General features: G+C 43.1%; 1 protein-coding gene across 1 annotated transcript in view; it reads right to left on the bottom strand.

The window, feature by feature from the left end:
- Positions 1 to 19,163, bottom strand: part of LOC120931434 (ervatamin-C-like) — a 29,880-nt gene extending 10,717 nt beyond the window's left edge. Inside the window, exons 1-5 of the mRNA XM_040342862.1 lie at positions 19,071 to 19,163; positions 15,322 to 15,425; positions 9,253 to 9,395; positions 6,484 to 6,675; positions 4,465 to 4,647 (exon numbers count right to left, since the gene is read on the bottom strand). Of these exons, the coding sequence (XP_040198796.1) occupies positions 4,465 to 4,647; positions 6,484 to 6,675; positions 9,253 to 9,395; positions 15,322 to 15,425; positions 19,071 to 19,105 (657 nt within the window). The 5' untranslated portion in view covers positions 19,106 to 19,163. The remainder of the gene's footprint in view (positions 1 to 4,464; positions 4,648 to 6,483; positions 6,676 to 9,252; positions 9,396 to 15,321; positions 15,426 to 19,070) is intronic.
- Positions 19,164 to 21,310: the final 2,147 nt, after the last annotated feature.

Here is a 21,310-nt window from a genome sequence, read left to right as displayed (position 1 = left end):
TTTTTCAGTGCGTGGGGGTGCTATTAATTATATATAAATTTTGGGGTGGATTCAGCAAGCAATTATGCCAGCGTATCCATAGATACGCAGCGTAATTGCTAAGTAGCGCCGGCGTATCGACTTTCTCTATTCAGAAAGCTAGATACGCAGACTGTAGCCTAAGATATGACTGGCATAAGGCTCTTATGCCGTCGTATCTTAGGCTGCATTCTTACGCTGGCCGCTAGGTGGCGTTCCCGTAGTGGTCAGCGTAGAGTATGCAAATTGCATACTCACGCCGATTCACAAACGTACGCGCGCCCGGCGTTCGAGTTTTATGTCGTTTGCATACGGCGCTTTCTGCTTACGGCTGCTCCTGCTATTAGGAGGCGCAGCCAATGGTAAGTATACACGTCGTTCCCGCGTCGCGATTTTCGAAATTTACGTAGTTTGCGTAAGTGAATCGGGAATGGCGCTGGACGCCATTTACGTTCACGTCGAAGCAAATGACGTCCTTGCGACGTCATTTACCGCAATGCACGTCTGGAAATTTTCCGGACGGAGCATGCGCAGTACGTTCGGCGTGGGAACGCGCCTAATTTAAATGATCCACGCCCCCTACGGGATCATTTAAATTACGCGCGCTTACGCCGGCCACTTTTGCGAAACGCCGCCGCAAATTACGGAGCAAATGCTTCGTGAATGAAGCGTAGCTCAAGTAATTTACGGAAGCGTAGCGTAAAAACGGTATGCTGCGCCGCCGTAGTAGTGCGCTCCCCTACTAGAATCTACCCCATTATATTAAATATTTTCTTAAAAGCAGCACACTTTTTGTGCAGCTGCATGCTGGTGCGGGAACACGTGCCAGAGCCTGTCTGATTTATATTGCCACCTCTGCCCCTACTGGAGAGATCAAGACATGAAAAATCCCTCCCGCTGGCACACAGACATTTTTATTAAAGTACAAAATAATTGGAACTGTAGCAATGTTGTCATTTTTATCAACGCTCTCCTGTATTGGTGACAACGACGGTAATCCCCATTTCTTATACACACATCAGAACAGGAAGTGAATGAAAATCTCAACAGGATCATTAAAATAAATAAAAACTTAACAGCAATTGCAAATCTTCCCTAATATATACAAAACTAAAAAAAATACAAGTAAAATAGAAATTTCACATTGCCTAACTCCCCCAAAAATAAAAAATAAAATCCTTAACACTTGTCCCTGTATTAAAAAAAAAGAAAAGAAAAATACTTACTATCCATGGAGTCCAGCGTCGTCTTGCTTGAAGCAAACGTTCTCCCTTTGCCCCTCTTCTACAGAGTTGCAATCTTAAAGTGGTTGTATAGGGAATTTTTTAACGTTTACCTACAGATAAGCCTATAATAAGGCTTACCTGTAGGTAAAAAAAATATCTCCTAAACCTTTACGGTTTAGGAGATATTCCCCTCGCAATGAGACACGCGCATGCGCAGGAGTGACGACATCACGGCTCCAGCCACTCACAGCGCCGGAGCCGCGATACCCGGAAGACAAGTCGAAGCAACATGTCGGCTACCTCGGCATGGACCAGGTAAGTTACCAACCCCTCGTTCTAAGGTAAGTATTTTATAATGAGCTAGTATGCGGTGCATACTAGCTCATTATGCCTTTTGCTTTAAAGGGGTAAAGGGGTTGTAAAGGTAAACATTTTTTTTCCTAAATAGTTTCCTTTACCTTAGTGCAGTCCTCCTTCACTTACCTCATCCTTCGATTTTGCTTTTAAATGTCCTTATTTCTTCTGAGAAATCCTCACTTCCTGTTCTTCTGTCTGTAACTACACACAGTAATGCAAGGCTTTCTCCCTGGTGTGGAGTGTCGTGCTCGCCCCCTCCCTTGGACTACAGGAGAGTCAGGACGCCCACTAACACAGAGCTCCTTTCTCTATCTGCAACGTAGAGAGCGTCCTGACTCTCCTGTATTCCAAGGGAGGGGGCGAGCACGACACTCCACACCAGGGAGAAAGCCTTGCATTACTGTGTGTAGTTACAGACAGAAGAACAGGAAGTGAGGATTTCTCAGAAGAAATAAGGACATGTAAAAGCAAAATGGAAGGATGAGGTAAGTGAAGGAGGACTGCACTAAGGTAAAGGAGGCTATTTGGGGAATTTTATTTTTTACCTTTCTAACCCCTTAAAAAAAAAAAATCGTTCAACGGGTATACGACCGCTTTAAATGGAGATCCAATACATGTTCAGACAAGCCATGAATCTCATAGACCTGGAAAAGAACCCCGTGGGCATCTCTGCACATGCACCAGATCCCCCCACATGCACATACACACGCGGGTCTCTGCTAGTTCTCTGGCAGGCACCACATAGGGGTTGATTTACTAAAACTGGAGTGTGCAAAATCTGGTGAAGCGTGGTAGCCAATCAGCTTCCAACTTCAGCTTGTTCAACTAAACTTTGGCAAAAGTAATCTGTAAGTTGATGGGTTTCTGTGCAGAGCTGCACCAGATTTTGCACGCTCCAGTCTTAGTAAATCCACCCCATGGTGTATGTGCATGCACAACATCTCACAAGCGGCTTCCAGGATGTGTGACATAGCTATCCCAGAAGCAGTTAGCTGCACACGCTCACACACGCTATGGGGTCTCTGCTAGAGAAATGGCAGAAACCTGTGGCTTGTCTGCGCCCGTAGGAAGTCATAACATTACCCTGACCTAGGTCAGGAATTAGCAAGTTTTTTTTACTAATGTGTAGTGGGAAGTGGGAAGGCAGAGCAAAGGACCTTGGGAAAAGTTAGGCCCCGTACACACGACCGAGGATCTCGAAGGGCGAAACACATAGTTTTGCTTGTCGAGTTCCTTGTTAGGCTGTCGAGGATCTCGACGTACCAATTTTCTCCATTCCCGTCGAGGAAAAAGAGAACATGCTCTCTTTTTGGCTCGTCGACAGTTTCCTCGTCGAAAAATGTACACATGACCGGTTTCCTCGGCAATAAAAACCAAAACAGCAAGTTTCTTGCTGGTTTTTGCCGAGAAACTCGGTCGTGTGTACGAGGCCTTACACTTTAAACTGGACAGACACTACTCAAATTTATGCCCATTTGTGTGAATGTACTGAAATTTGAGCCATTAGTGACCCTGCTGACAAAGCCAAGTGACTGCAGCCAGTTAGCATGCAGTCACTGTTTTTTCTGTATTCTGACGTCTGTGGTTGTCAGCTGTCATGATACAATAATCGGCAGCCGGAAATTCATCCACCGGCACTGTACAGCGTGGATGGAGGAATCTATGGGTTTCTCTCATTCAGCCAACTGAGCTGAACAAGTGAAGTGTTTACTTGTATGGACAGCTTTAGCCTTTAATGATGTGTAGCGCTACCTCCGAAGGAGCTGCTGATTTGTTGCTGGGATCGGCATATTAAGTTACCTTGATGTGGCCTAGGGGTGCAGTTGTAGAATCAAAGCAGTGAGCAAAGGTCCAGACAGTGAATAAAGGTTTTTCCAATGCTTTATTTCCAGGCCAACACGGCCAACACCAACATCAAATTGGGAAGAAAAGGGTGATGAAGAGAAAAGGGAGAACCTTGCGGTATCAGGCCTAGATATGAACCAAGCAGTCCTGCTCTCAGTAGTATCAAATTGTGATTCGTCGCCACTCTTTCTGAGTGGGTGAAGTGCCCACGGACAGACCCTCTCACAAGCCTGGCAGCCGAGGTGTCACTTTGGATTGCTGGGAGGAACAGATCTCTCTCACAGACCTGGCTCTAGGGCCTCTGCCACAGGCCTATCACTTTAAGTGAGCTAAATGGATGAATGGATCAAATCCTCCCAGTAGGTCTTTAGAATAGGTCACCGGATGACAGCAAAGCGTACCTGTCAGCATTCCGGTCACCAGATCCCCGATTGGTTCGTTCAAGCCCTGTTGGACAACCTGCCTCCGGGTTTCCCTCAAGCCGTCCCCCCAATCGTACGGCACCCAGCCTGGGATCCTCTCAACAGAACCGGGCACCCAGTAAGTCACTGGAGTCCCCTTTTACCTCCGAATGAGGTTCCGCGTAGCCTGCAATTTTGGCCAGGTGGACCGCGCCGGCGTGGTCCATGGATGCGCGCACCCTGAAGGTGGATGCCGCACCTGGAACTGGGACCACGCGAAGACTGTTTAACACATCACACCTGTCACAGATATACTCTCCCCCAGCATGCCCCGCGAGGGAAAACTCCTCTAATTGGCTGCTGGGGAAAACTTGCTCTGCCAGAACCCCTCTGGTGTCAACTGCTGGCCAGGGATGGCAACGCATCCCTGGAGTACAGGCTGACCCAGTGGACATTTCTGGAATGTCAGAAAGTCCCAATTTAGTAAATTGTGAATGGGAGCAAACTAACTCTCCCATTCCCCACTAACTTTAGCGTAGTGCCCATACTGAAAGTAAGGGGGCGCTACATATGCAAAATAAAATCTACAGAGAAACAATCACTTTAAAGGAGCCTACCCGTTCTGAGTATTCATAGTCTTGAGCCTTCATGATACCATTGTGCACAACATAGTTCATAGCATGTGCTGGATCTCCACCACAGCATCCGTCATTCTCATTGTCACAGTCCACAATCTGCTGCTCACTTAGTTCAATAAGCTCATCCGTCTTAATGCAGTTACGAGCCTCAACTACACCCACCTGAAATTATACAATAATACATATAATGGTAAGCTACTTTGTTAGAACAGTTTCTTCACAGCAATTGGAGAAAATAATTGTCAGGAACTGCGGAAAAAGAACAAGGAGTCAACAAGCCAATGGTATCATAAATGTCATGTCAGTTATTATTTATAAAATGTTTTAAAGGAGTTGTAAAGGAAAAAAAATGTTCACCTTAATGCAATCTATGCATTAAGGTGAAAAAACATCTGATATTGCCAGCCCCCCCCCCCCCCCGAGCCCCCGTTTTACTTACCCGACCCCTCGAAAGTCCCGCGCTCGGTCCCGAGATCCTCTTCACCGCTCAGCCTGGCCGCTGATTGGCTAGAGCGGATGGGATGGATTGAGAGCAGCGCAGCCATTGGCTGGCACTGCTGTCAATCACATCCAGTGACGCGGCCGCTCGCTGTAACACGGGAGCGCGCCCGCAAGGACTCACCACCATGCGAGCTCTCTCGCATGAATGTGTTGAGTTCTTGCGGGGAGAACCAGAGACAGCCGCCGAGGGACCCCAGAAGACGTGGATCGGGGCCACTCTGTGCAAAACGAACTGCACAGTGGAGGTAAGTATAATATGTTTGTTATTTTAAAGAGAAAAAAATTATTCCTATAGTGACCCTTTAAGGTTGTATATTTAGGTTGTTCATACATGGCCAAATAAAAGGAAATAATGAAAATGGCATTTAACCACTCTGGCGGTATGATTATGTCAGATTTTAGGTTCTGAAAGCGGTACCATTATTTTGCATGGAAATTTGGCGTTTAATATTGTAGGCCTGTAATTCTTAGGAATAACTCACTTAAATCTGTCCAAACAAGAGTCCAGTAGACATCCCGGGTATGATAAAGTTGGAAAAACAAAACCATAAATTATAATATAATAAATAAATAATTAAAACAAATAATAATATAATTATAATAAAAATTATTCAATAACGTAATCAAATCAAAAACACGGAAATTTGCTCAGTTGCAGAATTGACAAATTTCCCCACAAATCGCTATCGCTCAATTCTGCAAGTGATTCTATTTTTTTATCGCTGTTTTCTAGCTACTCTAAAACCACTTTTGACATAAAGGGGGTTGCTATGGACAATCTACAGTTTGCAGGCAGAAAGAACAGTTTTTATTATATAAAAGTACATGCAGGGCACTGGGCAGACCACTAGGGACAAGGGGGGGGGTTGTATTTTTTACATACAGTACTGTAATCTATAAGATTACAGTATACTGTATGTAATGTGTTTATTTACTTTTTTGAATTTGGCGCCGTTCTTCGCCCCCGTGCGTCGTAACGTCGCAGGGAACGGAGATCGGCGGCACACAGAGACACTGTGTGAATCATGCAAGGACGCGTCTCGCTCACACAGCGGGAAGGCATCGCAGGATCCAGGGACAAGGTAAGGAACTTTGTCTGTGGCTGCTGCGAGGTGAGCCCGAGTTTGGCTCGGGGATACCGTTTTGGTAAAGAAATCTTACGCCGAGCCAGACTCGGGAATACCGCCAGGGGGGTTAAGCTCAAACACATGTGTGTGTGTCTATATATATATGACCCCCAGCACATTGATCTCCCTGACGGCACAGTGAAAGAGAAGAGCATAAACACTTCTCTTAGGCAGAGCCAGTAAGAGGGAGATCTTTCCCATGCCACTGCGGCTACACAGAGCAATAACACTAATGCACATGTGGTGATTAGGGTGTGCCTGGGCACACCCGGCACACCCTGTGCGCACGCCTATGACCACCTGTGTGCACAGACTGTATATGTGACTTCTACATAATGCTGCATTAAAGTTTCAGAAGTATTTTGATTACCGTTGCAAATGCCCAGCAGGATCCACAAAGGCCTTGATTTTTAACACGGGTAACACACTTTGAGTCTCTCCAGTCAACTGATTCTGGTATATTTAAGTTTTTTGAATAGGTCCGCACAGGAAAGTTTGTCCTCATGGTGCCTCTTTTCTTTTTTGAAGAAAGGCAGCTCCTGGAGCCACGTTCCTCTGATGTCTGGAGGAAAAAATATTTATTAGTCAATTTTATAACCCAAGTATGATAATTAGTTTATTAACTACAAATATAGCATACATTTACTTTTAATACAGTGTTAAAATGTATGAATAAAACTATATATAATGCATGACTGAGCACATATTTTAAGTAATTGTAAGTAATCATGTAATTAGTTTTTCCAGCATAGAAAAATACATTTTTACAGTTTCATTTTAATCTGCAGCTAGCAATGATGTTTTTAAAATAATCTTAGCAGTATTAGACCCAAAAACAACAATTTCATTTATATTGCAGTTTACCAGTCCTTAAATGTGGTGCCTGCAATTCATTTTTTTCAGCTTTGTTTCCTCTATTTTGACCTTGCGATCCAGCCAGTAACACACCTATTGTCTTAAAGCGGATGTTCCGCCAAAAAAAAATATTAAAAGCCAGCAGCTACAAATACTGCAGCTGCTGACTTTTAATATTAGGACACTTACCTGTCCTGGAGTCCAGCGGCGTCCGCAGCAGAGGACAAGCGATCCTGCTGCTCCCCCCTCCATCCTGTCTTTAGACAGGTATCTGCACCCCCCTGAAAGGTGTCAAATGTGACATCGGAGGGGGGGAGGGTGCCGATCAGCGCGACTTCACTTTAGGGTGGAGAACCGCTTTAAGCTGGGTAACACATGGGCCGAATGTCGGGAGACATTTGCCGGTTAAAAAACAAACGGCTGACATTTGGCCCATGTGCATGTCGGTCTGTCCGACAGAAGCCGGCCGTTTGGTTGGCTTCTGTCGGACGTGCATGCTGGAAAACCAGCTACCGACTGATACCCAATCAGCGCTCTCAGCCAATGGCAAAGACACTAGCAGATTTAGATGGACTTGACCAACAAATGAATGCCAAACTCCAGCTAACAGTTATAGCAACAGTTTGGTTCATTTTGGCATAAAGGTTCTACACAAAATTAAAGTGCTTCTAAGGGCTCAAGGTTTTATTTTATCTTCATCCGGGCCGAAAGGGCATGACCGAAAAAGGTCTGCTGATTGGCAAACAAGCTAAGGTCACTAATAGATTAGCATGTAGCAGCGCGTATGTAGGCTCTGCACTGGCCCCAAAAAAGCTGGAGTATAAAATAAACAGAATGCTAAGTGATCTTCAGCTAGTTTCTGACATACCTGTGACCTGACATGGTACTTTGATTTCTGTTTGCAACAAAGTATGCCTTTATCCTGTCTCTTGATTCTTGTCTGTCCATTGTGACATCGGCTTATGTTTCCTGCCTTCTGATTTGGTACCTTGCTGACCACCTGTTAACTGACCTCAGCCTGTATCCTGACACTGCCTCTGCCTTATGCTCCTATACCTTCCTGTCTAGCTGTTGCTGACCTTGGCATGTATCCTGATGCTGTTCCTGCCTTCTGATTCAGTATCTTGCTGCTTAGCTGGTAACGACCTTGTTTCCTGGCTTCATTCTTGTCTGCTGATTGGGTGCTACCTTGTTCCTACATCTAGTTCTTACCCAGTGGACTACTGTCATCTGTTCCTTACACCTGGGAGCTGGTGCTGTTTGCAACATTGGCCCTCTGCCGCTTTTTGTCACCACATTACCTGTCACTACTACCAGTGGTATTATACAAGAAATACAATAGAAGCCTTCTCTTTAGCTCGATTTCCACCAGGTAGGTAACACTTAGGCCCTTTTCGCACAAGGCCAAATCCAATATGATCAGCAGGGGATCTGTAAGCTGATCCCCTGATGATCAGAGAGGAGCAGGCGGATGGCACATCGATGTCCGCTCAGTTAATTCTGAGCAGATACAGACAGACTCCGCTGTCAATTTATACCTGGCTGCCTCCAATTCAGTCTGGGTAAATGGCAGAGAAGAGAGTCTTCTCCCTTTTTTTGTAGCAGACCCGATCGGACCTGGAGGTAGGTACGTGAAAATTGACACAAGTCCATTTACACCCACCTGTCCATAGGAATAAGCAGACCTTCAGATGAGGTCCTCCTTAAAAACTGACAGGCAAACCTGATTGGAACATCTGTCTGAAAGGGGCCTTAGAGCCCATTAGATACTGGATTAACCACTAAAGCTTTGATAAGGGGGGATTGTTTGGACCTCCAAAACACATTTGCTTTGTCTTCCTTTTGGTTACTTGTGGAAGCAAATAAATACTTTTGGGCTCAAAACAAGTATTTGGTGCTCCTTCTTGCATCATTAAAGTCAGGGTACCGCTGCACTGTAAGGACCCCCATTTTTTAGAGAACTGCCAAACCTAAGTCATGGGGCTAAGCTAAGGACTTCTTGTACAACTTAAATATATAATAACCACATTTGTCTAACAAATGGCAGAAACAACCTACATCTACTATTGACTAAGTAACAAGTAGATTTACTAATGTACATCTGATTGAGATTTGGTGAACAACCCATGAATAATATTTTGGTAACTCATGTTTTGTTTATTGCTAAAATGCCAGTTTGCTAGCCCCTTAATCGATTTTCTGATTTTTATATTACCAGCCCAGGGTATTAACTAGTTCTTTGCATTTATGTTTATCATGTAGTAGCAGTAATGTTTAATCTTACCATATCTGCAAACTTGTTCATCTCCATTCTGTACTTTGTGAGACCCTGTTCATACTTTTGATTGTGAGTCTGCACTTTATGCCATGTTGCTTCCCAGGCCTTTCTGCGAAATGTTGCATCATGTGAAGTGACATATCCCTTTCCTGCAAAAAGGAAAGCTCAGGATTCCAGAGTACCACTTGAGAGCAACATAACTGGATATTCTGTAGAGCACTAGAAAACTACAGTTGTTCTCCTCACCATCATAATGACTATTAGACATGTGAACTGCGAAAATGCCCAAAAAATTGCTAGTTTTTTTGTTTTTGTTTTTACATTTTTCGGGTCATTCGTTATGATCGAAATTCATTATTTTGAATAAATTTGGAAATTCAGAAATTCAAAAATTCTGAAATTCGAAATCTGAAAATCCAGAAATTCGGAAATCAGAAAATCTGAAAATTCGGAAATCTGAAAATAAGAAAGAACAAAAATCAGAAAATTTGAGAAAATGCACAAAATTCTAACTAATAACTAACTAATAATAACTAACTATTAAATTATAGGTAATGTAATTTCCTTTCAAATTTGGTTGTTAGTGAACGTAACAAATACAAGTTTATCCGAAGTTACAAATTATCCAAAATAACGAATGCTGCATCTAAACAAACGGAACATAACGAATTAATAATAATAAATAATCTTAATAAAACTTTTTTTCATTATTATTATTATTCTTATCAATAATTTTTATTCAGTTTTGTCAATACAGAAAAAAGGTGAACATTACAGTATATGAGTTAACACAAACATCACGTGTTGACACCAAAGGTCTTAGATAATATAATTGTCTACATAAGCAATGACATAGATTCGAATGGCATTTGCATGACCCGAAGCACCATCTTACTCCTCCAGGCACCCCCGTTATTATTATTATTAATAATTGGTTACATTCCATTCGCTTAGATGGGGCATTTGTTATTTTGGATAATTCGTAACTTCGGATTAATTTGTATTCGTTACGTTCACTAACTGACAAATTTGAAAGGAAAGTCCAATACAGAAAAACCTTTGTTTAGATGTAACTTGGTTTGAGAGCGTTTTGCAAGACAAGCAACATTTTTTAATTAATTTTGTCTTGATATACAAGCGATGTTTTGATATAAGAGTAGTGTCATGTCACAACTGAGTATAAAAGAGAAGCCTTGTACACACGACCGGACAGTCCGCTGAAAACGGTCCGCCGGACCGTTTTCATCGGACATGTCCGGTCGGAGATTTCTGTCTGATGGTTGTACACACCATCAGACAGAAATGAGAGACAATCCGCGTGGACAGACAGCGCGGTGACGTGCCTGTGCCGTCGCCGCGACGATGACGCGGCGACGTGCTTGACGCAGGAAGGTCAATGCTTCCACGCATGCGTCAAAGTCGCATGCGAGGGATGGCGGCCGCTCGGACATGTACGGTAGGTCTGTACAGACGACCAAACATGTCCGACGGACAGGATTCCAGCAGGCTGTTTCTAAACAAGTTTGGAAATATTTGCCCGCTGGAAAAAAGGCCCGGCGGGCAAATGTACGCTGGAATCCTGTCCGCTCGGGTATACAGACGACCGAACATGTCTGCTGAAACTAGTCCGCGGACCAGTTTCAGCAGACATGTTCGGTCGTGTGTACGGGGCCTAAGTGTAGCAATATGGTTACATTTAATGAAGGTACAACATTTATCAACTCACATGGTTGATAAGTAAAACAGGCACATCTAAGTATGCAGGCATCCGGGGTAAAGCTGTCCACATAGACCATTCTCCTCACCGACATCGATGTCATCCCTTCCACACTACACTCCACGGGCGGTTCAAGCCTCGCTTTTAGATCGCTCTTCTGCAGGGTAGTCGTCCTGGTCACGAATGCAGACTGATGACAGCGGTAAGAGCCGGCGGTGCGGGGACGGCCTATGTGGACAGCTTTACCCCGGATGCCTGCATACTTAGATGTGCCGGACCGTTTTCAGTGGATAGATCCGCTGCGACCGCTGCTGGATTTCTGTCTGATGGTTGTACACACCATCAGACAGAAATCCGCGCGTAAACAATACGCGGGGCGTGGCCGCGCCGTCGCCGCGACGATGACGCGGCAATGTGGGCGGCCCTGGAAGTTCAAAGCTTCCACGCATGCGTCGAATCAGTACGACGCATGCGAGGGATGGCGGGCGGTCGGACGTGTACGGTGAGTCTGTACAGATGACCGAATACGTCCAACGGACAGGTTTCCAGAGGACAGATTTCTTAGCATGCTAAGAAATTTTTATCCGCTGGAAACTGACCGATACGCGGGACAATTGTCCGCTCGGGCCTACACACGACCGGATCTGTCCGCTGGAACTGGTTCGGCGGACCAGTTTCAGCGGATCGATCCGGTCGTGTGTACGGGGCCTTAGAGGCGCCTCTCTTCTCTTTTATACTCTGTAGCTCCTGCTCGATTTTGCTTCTAATCCCCTTGTGGAGGCTTCCATTTGTGGATGGACATTTTATGGTTACGCTACCTGGTCACATTGCTATAATCTTTTATATGAACTAACCATCAATGGTTGTGGAACAAATCATTGGAGTTTCCATTATTTCTTATGGGGAAATTTGCTTTGATATACAAGTGCTTTGGATTACAAGTATGTTTCTGGGACGAATTATGCTCGTAATCCAAGGTTTTACTGTACCTATAATTTAATAGTTAGTAATAGTTATTATTAGTTATTTTTTTCCGAAACCAGCCAAGATTCAATCCTATGGGTAGGCTGGTTGTACTGAAGTTGATCCATCAACTGACTTCAGTACAACCAGCCTGTTGGATTTTTTGCATTTGATTACTGCCGGCGGCCAGTGCACAACAGCGATGCAAGAGGGATCATTAACTATTGAGATTAATTGGTTAAATTGAGCGATTTGCAAATCTCATCATCTATGGCATGCTTTAGATTTGTCTTAGCAGGGGATCGCTGGACTACTGCAAATAGATTGCTCCTATACACAGAGCTTAGTGATCATTATCTGCTGCTGATAAGCTGGATTTTGTCCTGGTACTAGAGCTGAAAAAAATGAAAAGACAAAAAGTTGCATTTTTTTTTGCACCCTATGTTTGTGTAAACAGTTTTGTATAAAACTACAATTGGGCATCAAGATGTATCTGTACATTTTTTTTCATAAATTCTTTATTTTTCATAGAATTCACATTACAATTCATCACAGTCAGGGCCGGATTCTAGACAAGGCCACCGAGGCCAAACCTTGGGGCGGCACTGGGTGCAGGGGCAGCGACGTGGGAACAGGGGAGTGAAAAAATCCTGTCGTCCCGGCCGGTCTGCCGACCAAATGTCTCCACCTCCTCCTCAGCAGCTCCTCCCATACCCAGTCTGTGCTCGTACGACTACGCCCACCTCTAGAAACATGCCCACCACAAGTCTCCGCCTCCTCTTCAGCAGCCCCTCCCACACGATTTCTGTCCCAGCACTGACACACCCACTTCTAGATGTATGCACATCAGATGTCTCCACCTCCTCTTCAGCAGCCCCTCCCACACCCAGTCTGTGCTTTATGGGCACACCCACCCCGGTCGCATGCTGTACCCCGTATTCCGGAAGTTGTAGAGGAGAGATGGAACGCAGAGTGTTAGTGGCTGGGAGTGTGACCAGGGGCCTCCTAGGGCTGGCTGTGGGTGCTGGGCTTTGTTACTGTACCTACAGAGCCCTAGCCAATAAGGACCAGGTGAAGAAGAAGCAGAATGTGACAGGAGGAAGGTTACTGGAGAAAGTGTCCAACATGACTGTAGTGCAGAGAGTTCAGTCATTGAGGTACAGGTACTGTGTTTATGGTGAACTACAAAACACATCCCTCATTTCTGCTGGCCTGGACTCTCTGTATATGTGGAAGGAGGGGGGGATTAGGTTTACAGGTGATTGCATCATGCTGGACTTTTCATCCGAATCCTATTGTACTCCCAGCAGACTCCTCATTTATTTATAGGAGAAATGACGTTGGAAGTAGTAGCACCAGCAGGCATGTGTTACACTGTGTATTAGCAGAGACAGATTCCAGACAAGGCCACCAAGGCCAGGCCCCCTATGTGATGGTGTGTTTGTGTGTGTGTGTGTGTGTGTGGGGGGGGGGGGGCGGCATTGAAGTACCCGGCCTTGGGGCAGCAAAGGGAGTAAATCCGGGCCTGATCGCAGTCTTATGCCTCATACACACGATCAATCAATCTGATGAGAACGGACCGATGGACCGTTTTCATCGGTTAACCGATGAAGCTGACTAATAATCCGTCGCGCCTATACACCATTGGTTAAAAAAACGATTGTGTCAGAACGCGGTGACGCAAAACACAACGAGGTGCTGAAAAAAACGAAGTTCAATGCTTCCAAGCATGTGTCGACTTGATTCTGAGCATGCGTGGATTTTTAACCGATGGTTGTGCGTACTAACGATCGTTTTTGACCTATCGGTTAGGAATCCATTGGTTAAATTTAAAGCAAGTTGGCTTTTTTTTAACCGATGGTTAAATAACCTATGGGGCCCACACACGATCGGTTTTGACCGATGAAAACGGTCCTTCAGACCGTTGTCCTCTGTTTAACCTATCGTGTGTACGAGGCCTTACAATGTCTTTTTATACTATCCTTAATATTTCCCTCTAACTGTGTACAGTGCATTACTTCCTGAACAACTCATTAATTCAATGTGAGTTATCTTTTTTTCTGTTTTACCTCCATACCCTTTCCAAATAATACCCTAAAGAAAAAAAAAAATATGTATCTCAGGCCAAAACATTTTTTATCTAGAAAGAGTTGGGAACAATATGATCCCTGGTAGAATTTGGTTCAGAAAATGTTGATTTTGGAACTTTAGATCCATTTTTATAAAAACGACGGGGTCAATTCAGCAAATGTTTTTGTCCAGGAAATCAGGACTAGGATTGTAGTGACCAGAAAAATGGAAGGAGAAGGATGGAATTTTTTTCTGGAACAAACACAATTCTAAATGAGAATATGGTTTTCATTCATGAAAAATCGTATATGCATTGTAATGTACATCCCAAGAGCAAATGTAGAATTCAAATCAAGGCAATCAAAAACAATATTTCTGTGTTTTCATAAAAAATTCCATAATGGTACTATTGGATGAACTTACAAAGATAAAATAAAATTCTACTGGTGTATGGCAGGTTAAGGAGAAATATGCACAACAGGACAAAAAAAAAAAAAAAAGAAGAAAACGTAGAGGGTTACCAAGCTAATCTAACTTTAGACGTTTCCTAATTTACCCAAAACTAAGAACAAAAATGTTTTTTTTTTAAGTGTATCTCTATGCAATTTTTTTTTACTTTTTGATAGAATGGGGAAGGGTTAGAATTTCTGTGGATTTTTTTTATTGCTGCTGGTGAGGAGAAATCCAACATTTTAAAGTCACTACAACAAAGAGTGAGGGAAAATCTCCTGAATGGGTACTGTTCTGGGGAATTTCCCTTTGCCCAGGTTCACACTGGGTACGATTTGCTTCGATTTGAGATGCGATTTCACTTGTGAAATCGCATCTCAAATCGGCAGGATTTGCCGGCAATTGTCGGCAATGACACTGTCCTAATCGGTGCGACGCCGCATCTGCGGCGCTGCACCGATTTCAAGTACTACTTTTTGCGATTTAGGACCGCAATTTACATAGACATCTGTGCAGAAACCTGCACAGATGCCTCTTAAATCGCGGCCGAAATCGGGACTGCCAGCGGGAGTGAAATCGTGCGAGTTCAGCTGAACTCGCACGGCTTCACTCCCGCAGCCCAGTGTGAACCAGGGCTTTGAGAGATTTCCATTAACTTCCAGTTGCAAATCCGGGACAGGGAGTGAAGGGAAATTTCGTTACTGATCCAAAATAAAAATAAAACTTTGAGTTATCATCACTTAGTAAATAATTCTGCTCACACTATTCATTATGTTGATTCAAAATACTTAGGATTTTCCAACTAACGCTACAGCTCTTATTATAATACATGTATATCCAAAATAATAATGCTGCTTATATTTTAGATTTTTTACCGTGTTTGGTTTTCCAGGCTTCCCACTCTTGGTCCAGGAATTGTGAACAAGAGACGCTAATTACGACAGCGGACAAAACCAAGAGGTACTTATCCAAATTCATCCTAAATGTAAAATGTTAAAAATTAGAATCAACATTCCTCATATATGGTGTTTTCTTGTTCAGTTTAATGTATTTACCAGTATTTGAACATGAAAAAAAAAAAGAGCAGGCATTTAGCAGGCAAAGAGCACTGTCAGGAGTGTTCTGGCGGGGGCGGGGACATACCCCTGTCAGAACACAATAGAACAGCAGCTTCAAACGGTTGCGTTGAACGCACTCTCAGCGGTGACAGCGTGCTGCTAGAGGGCTTTGTTTTAAGGTAGGTATTTCATAATGTGCTAGTAGTAGCGATGGATACTAGCGCATTATGGTATTATTTTGCAGGTTAAAGTTTTTTTATTATATTGCAGCGGTTAACTACCGCTTTATTCACACACATTGCAGTCTGAATATACAATCTCTGTAGAATCTCCTTTAGATTTACTAAAGCTATGTAGTGTGCGGCCTTCCAAAAAAACCATTCAGTTTTGTCAGGTAGGTCCTCATACTAGCTAGTGTGGAGATCAGTTGAACTGGGTTGATTTACTAAAGACAGATAGACTGTTCACTTTTCAAAGGAAATGTCCCTTGGATTAGTAAATTACGCAAAGTTCTGCTGACTTCCATCATCCAATCACGTTCACGTGATTGGGTATTGATCCAAAGTGACATTTCACCCCATTCACTAATCTTTGGCCAAAATCCCCTATGTATGGGGTCAAATATAGAGGCATGTAGTCATTCCTAACAAACTATAGGTGTACTTAGAAAGAAACAAACTATTCAGAAAGTTCCCCCACCTACAGCTAACTTGATTGATCAAATTTAATGTAAAGTGACTTTTTCATTACAGTAAAGCAGCATCGGTGCTGCCATTGCAGGTCTCCTTCTGAAAATGCTAGTTGCCTGGCTGTATCTGACTTTGGTATCTTGGTATCTAATTAATGTAAGCACCCCTGTCAGTGGTAAATGGTTTGTCTCAACCCCCTTAACTGCTACATCTGCAGGATACCTGCCTCTGTTGAAAAACAACAGATTTACTGGCAGGATTACCAGATGAAAATAGAAGAAAGAAAGCTTAAAAAAAAAAGAAGAAAACTAACGCAGCCATCACATCGAAGAATTGGCATGCTGTAATATAATACATGTTTGCTTTTGGGTTTATAAATCCGGTATAATAATAATAATAATAATAATTATCACTATAATTTGTTTTTCAAACCCATCTAAATCTGCTGACACTACACTCTCTCCAGACAAACAATGCTGCTGTCCAAAGGTGTCTAGACGCTTTACAACCGTATCTGAAATTCAGACACCCTAATGCCGCATACACACCATCACTTTATGTGATGAAAAAAAACAAAATTTTCTGTGAAGTAAAAAAGGACATTTTTGAAACTTCAATTTTCAAAGACGAAGTTGCCTACACACCATCGTTTTTTCACAATGCTCTAGCAAAGCGAGGTTACGTTCACCATGTTTTTCCATTGAAGCTCGCTTCATAACTAGCTTCTGGGCATGCGCGGGTGTAAAAACGTCTTTTTAAACAACGTTTTTTGCTACACATGGTCAATTTCTGTGAAGTAAAAAACAACGTTTTGAAAAACGACACATAAAATTGAAGCATGCTTCAATTTTTTTGGGTCGTTTTTTACAAGACATAAAACGACGTTTTCCCCCACACACGGTCATTTAAAGTGACGTTTTTAAAAACTTCTTTTTTTTTCATCACATAAAGTGATGGTGTGTACGGGGCATAAGGCCTCGTACACACGACCGAGTTTCTCGGCAAAAAACAGCAAGAAACTTGCTGGGAGATATTTTTTTGCCGAGGAAACCGGTCGTGTGTACATTTTTGTCGAGGAAACTATCGAGAAACTTGACGAGCCAAAAAGAGAGCATGTTCTCTATTTCCTTGACAAGAATAGAGAAAATTGGCTTGTCGAGTTCCTTGACAGCCTAACAAGGAACTCGACGAAGAAAACGATGTGTTTCGCCCGTCGAGTTCCTCGGTCGTGTATACGAGGCTTAAGGCCGGAAGTGTGTTACTGGCAGGATCACCAGGTGAAATGAAGGAAAAAAGCCTAAAAAAAAGAAAACCAATGCATCTATCACATCCGCCGGACCGTTTTCACCGTACATGTCTGCCCGGGGATTTCTGTATGGTGGCTGTACTCACCATCATACAGAAATCCGCGCGTAAACAATACGCGGGGCGTGTCCGTGCCGTCGCCACAACGATGACGCGGCACGTGGGCGGCCCTGCCAGTTCAATGCTTCCACGCATGCGTCAAAGTCATTCGACGCATGCGAGGAATGGCGGGTGCTCGGACATGTACGGTAGGTCTGTACAGACGACCGAACATGTCCGAGCGGGCAGGATTTCAGCGGGCTGTTTTAAAACAAGTCCAGAAATATTTGCCCGCTGGAAAAAGGCCCGGCGGGCAAATGTTTGCTGGAATCCTGTCCGCTCGGGCCTACACACGACCGAACATGTCTGCTGAAACTGGTCCGCGGACCAGTTTCAGCAGACATGTTCGGTCGTGTGTACGGCCCATAAGGTTTGGTACACTGCAATATTATATTTTATTTTTGAGTTTATTACCACTTTAATGGAGCTACCAAGGGATATAGCAAGCAAGTTAGAAAAATGACATGGATCCTAACCACTTCATACTTTATCCAAAAGAAAAAACAAAAAAAGGTTTTGGCAAAAACACTTTTGCTCCAATACTTGATAATTGTTTCTACAATGGCAATACAACATAATATCCTACATTTTAGAAAATACACAGCTGTTTCTATACAATACAAATGTTCCATTTAAGGCTCTTTTGTTTGGCGCACAGTAGCTGTAAACTTTCACGTATCACATGCCTTTTGTAGTTAACTCATTTAGACAAAAATAAATTAAAAAGTCCATTACTTATAATTAACTTAGTCAGTTAAAGTGGAAGTTCACCCAAAACATAACTAACTCTAAATTTACTCGCAGCCACATTCTAAAACCAATCTATCTAGCCCTGTAAAGAATGAATGAATGAATGACTTGTATAGGGCTACACATGAATTGCTTCTATGCGCTTTTTGCAGCCGGTGTCTTCCTGGCTGGTTCGGTCATTTACCCCGTAGGATCTCGACACGCTTGGGACACACATATATACATATATACTGGGCCAATTTGGACAGGATCCAATTAACCTACCAGCATGTCATTGGAGTGTGGGAGAAAACCGGAATACCCGGATTAAACTCACATCTATCATCTCTCTCTCTCTCTCTCTTTCTCTCATCGATCATCTCTCTCTCTCTCTGGAGAGAGAGAGAGAGAGAGAGAGAGAGAGAGAGAGAGAGAGAGAGAGAGAGAGAGAGAGAGAGAGAGAGAGAGAGAGAGAGAGAGAGAGAGAGAGAGAGAGAGAGAGAGAGAGAGAGAGAGAGAGAGAGAGAGAGAGAGAGAGAGAGATATTATACACTAAACGATAAGTAGTGAATATTCTCCATAATGGTATTACCCTTTATTTACTAGCATAGTAAATACTAATCTAGATAAGCTTCTTGATAATTATACAAAAAGTTATCTTTTTGCTCTGGCTGTATGCATTATATACAGTATATGCATTAGTTACACATTTTAAATAAAATTTCATTTGAATATGCTGCTTACCTAAATGACTTGTGTGAAGCGATGAGCTGTGACATGTGCTATGGATAACCCATATCTATATATATATACTTTAGATTCTCCATTGTAGTGTTATCATCATTATCACTCAACCAATCTTGCAACGGTCCACGGAAGAATCTGATAAGTGGAAACAGTTGGATAGATAATCTTCATAAGATATTTTAGCACATAGCAGGAAAGAGAAAAAACTGCCACAACACAAAATAATGTGTGTTAAGATAATCATTACTATAAATAAAATGAGATGTCAAAATGGTATTTAGAAATAGGTAACTTAAATAGGCTTTCTACATTGTAGAAAGGGTTAACGTTAAGACTCCCAGTATATCAAGTAAGACTTTATTAGGAAGTGCTGAGTAGGTGAAAAGTTTTGGAAAATACAGAAGAGATGAAAAAAATATCTGATTTGTAACTGAAAGGCCGCGTACACATGATCAGTCCATCCGATGAGAACGGCCTGAAGGACCGTTGTCATCGGTTAACCGATGAAGCTGACTGATGGTCTGATGTGCCTACACACCATAGGTTAAATAACCGATCGTGTCAGAACGCGGTGACGTAAAACACAACGACGTGCTGAAAAAAACGAAGTTCAATGCTTCCAAGAATGCGTCGACTTGATTCTGAGCATGCGCGGGTTTTTAACCAATGCTTTTGCATACTAACGATCGGTTTTGACCTATCGGTTAGGCGTCCATCGGTTAAATTTTAAAGCAAGTTCTAATTTTTTTGACCGAAGGTTAACTGACCGATGGGGCCCACACACGATCGGTTTGGACCGATGAAAACGGACCACGCATGTGTACGCGGCCTTAGATTTGTCTGCAGGTACCCAAAGATGGTACATGGCCATTTGAAGATCCTACCACCTAACAATAGTTATTTAGAATCATCATGGCATAAAAATGGACGCTAATAGAATGCAGTATGTTGGCCTAATGAACAACTCATATTAGACTGGGCATATTTGTCCAGAAGACTATCCTGCATGTCAATTCTGAATGCAGCTGTGTACCACCTACTCTCAACAAGTGTAGTGCCAGTGATAACAAACCAAGACCACTGAAAAAAACAAAGGTTAATGAGAGGTCTCACAGAATAGATCATTTCCACCATTTGTCCTGCAGAAAAGACCATATTCATGACATTTGTGGTGGCAGATGAACCTATTGATGAAGGTATTTAATAAAGATTTTGACAAAATGCTTTCTTTTTTGGAACAGACTTGCTCTCATTCTACTCAAGTAATGGGCCAGCATTTACCATCTCATATAGCTAATTCTGTTTTACAATCATCAGTTCTTCAACTCAACAAATCTGTGTGTATTTTAAATGCCTTATACCCTCTTAAAGGAGAAGTACAGCCTAAGATCGTTTGGCTGTACTTCTCCTGTGGATCACAGGAGTACAGTTTGTTTTGCACTCCTGTGACCCGTTTTCAGCAGGCAGCAGGCTGAAGTCTGCTGTCTGCTGACATCACAGAGCCAGTCCAGGCTCAGGCAAGATCTCGACAATGGAGTCGGGATTCACCCACGTGTCTGGACTGGCACCTGGCTCAGCCTCTAAGAAAGCCACTGAGAGCCTGAGCCAGCTGCTCTCCCCCCCTCCACAGCCCAGCACTCCAGTGAGCGTGGGGGGCAGGGCAGAGAGCTGCTAACTGACAGTCGCCAGTTCTCTGCTCAGGGAGCTGTGAGAACTGAGCGATCAGCGGTGTTTGATCGCTCAGTTTTCAGTGTTAGAGCTGGCGGAGGAAAGATGCAGCATCGACCTAGGTAAGTATGATTGGGGAGGGTGGAAAGTCCATACTTCTCTTTTAAGGGCTTCTTAATAAATTATAGGCAGTAACTGAATTTCTTCACCTCTCCTCCAGCCCCAAATCCAAACGAACTTGTGAAATAATAAACCATACCATAAAAACCTTATATAACCCCCCTTTAGAGGTGGTTGGCTAAACTGTGACACCATTCAAATACAATATAGAAAATATAGAAAAAAAGACAGCACTTCAACTGAGCTTCTAAGATGACTGTAATGCCGCGTACACACTAACGGACATTCCGACAACAAAACTGTCTATTTTTTTTTTGACGGATGTTCACTCAAATTTGTCTTGCATACACACGGTCACACAAATGTTGTTGGAAATTCCCAATGTCAAGAATGCGGTGACATACAACACTACAACGAGCTGAAAAGAATGAAGTTCAATGATTCCGAGC

Source organism: Rana temporaria, chromosome 3 (assembly GCF_905171775.1).
Source record: "Rana temporaria chromosome 3, aRanTem1.1, whole genome shotgun sequence".
Lineage (NCBI taxonomy): Eukaryota > Metazoa > Chordata > Amphibia > Anura > Ranidae > Rana > Rana temporaria.
The sequence above is the reverse complement of the archived record's forward strand: the minus strand, read 5'-3'. Positions and strand labels throughout refer to the sequence as shown.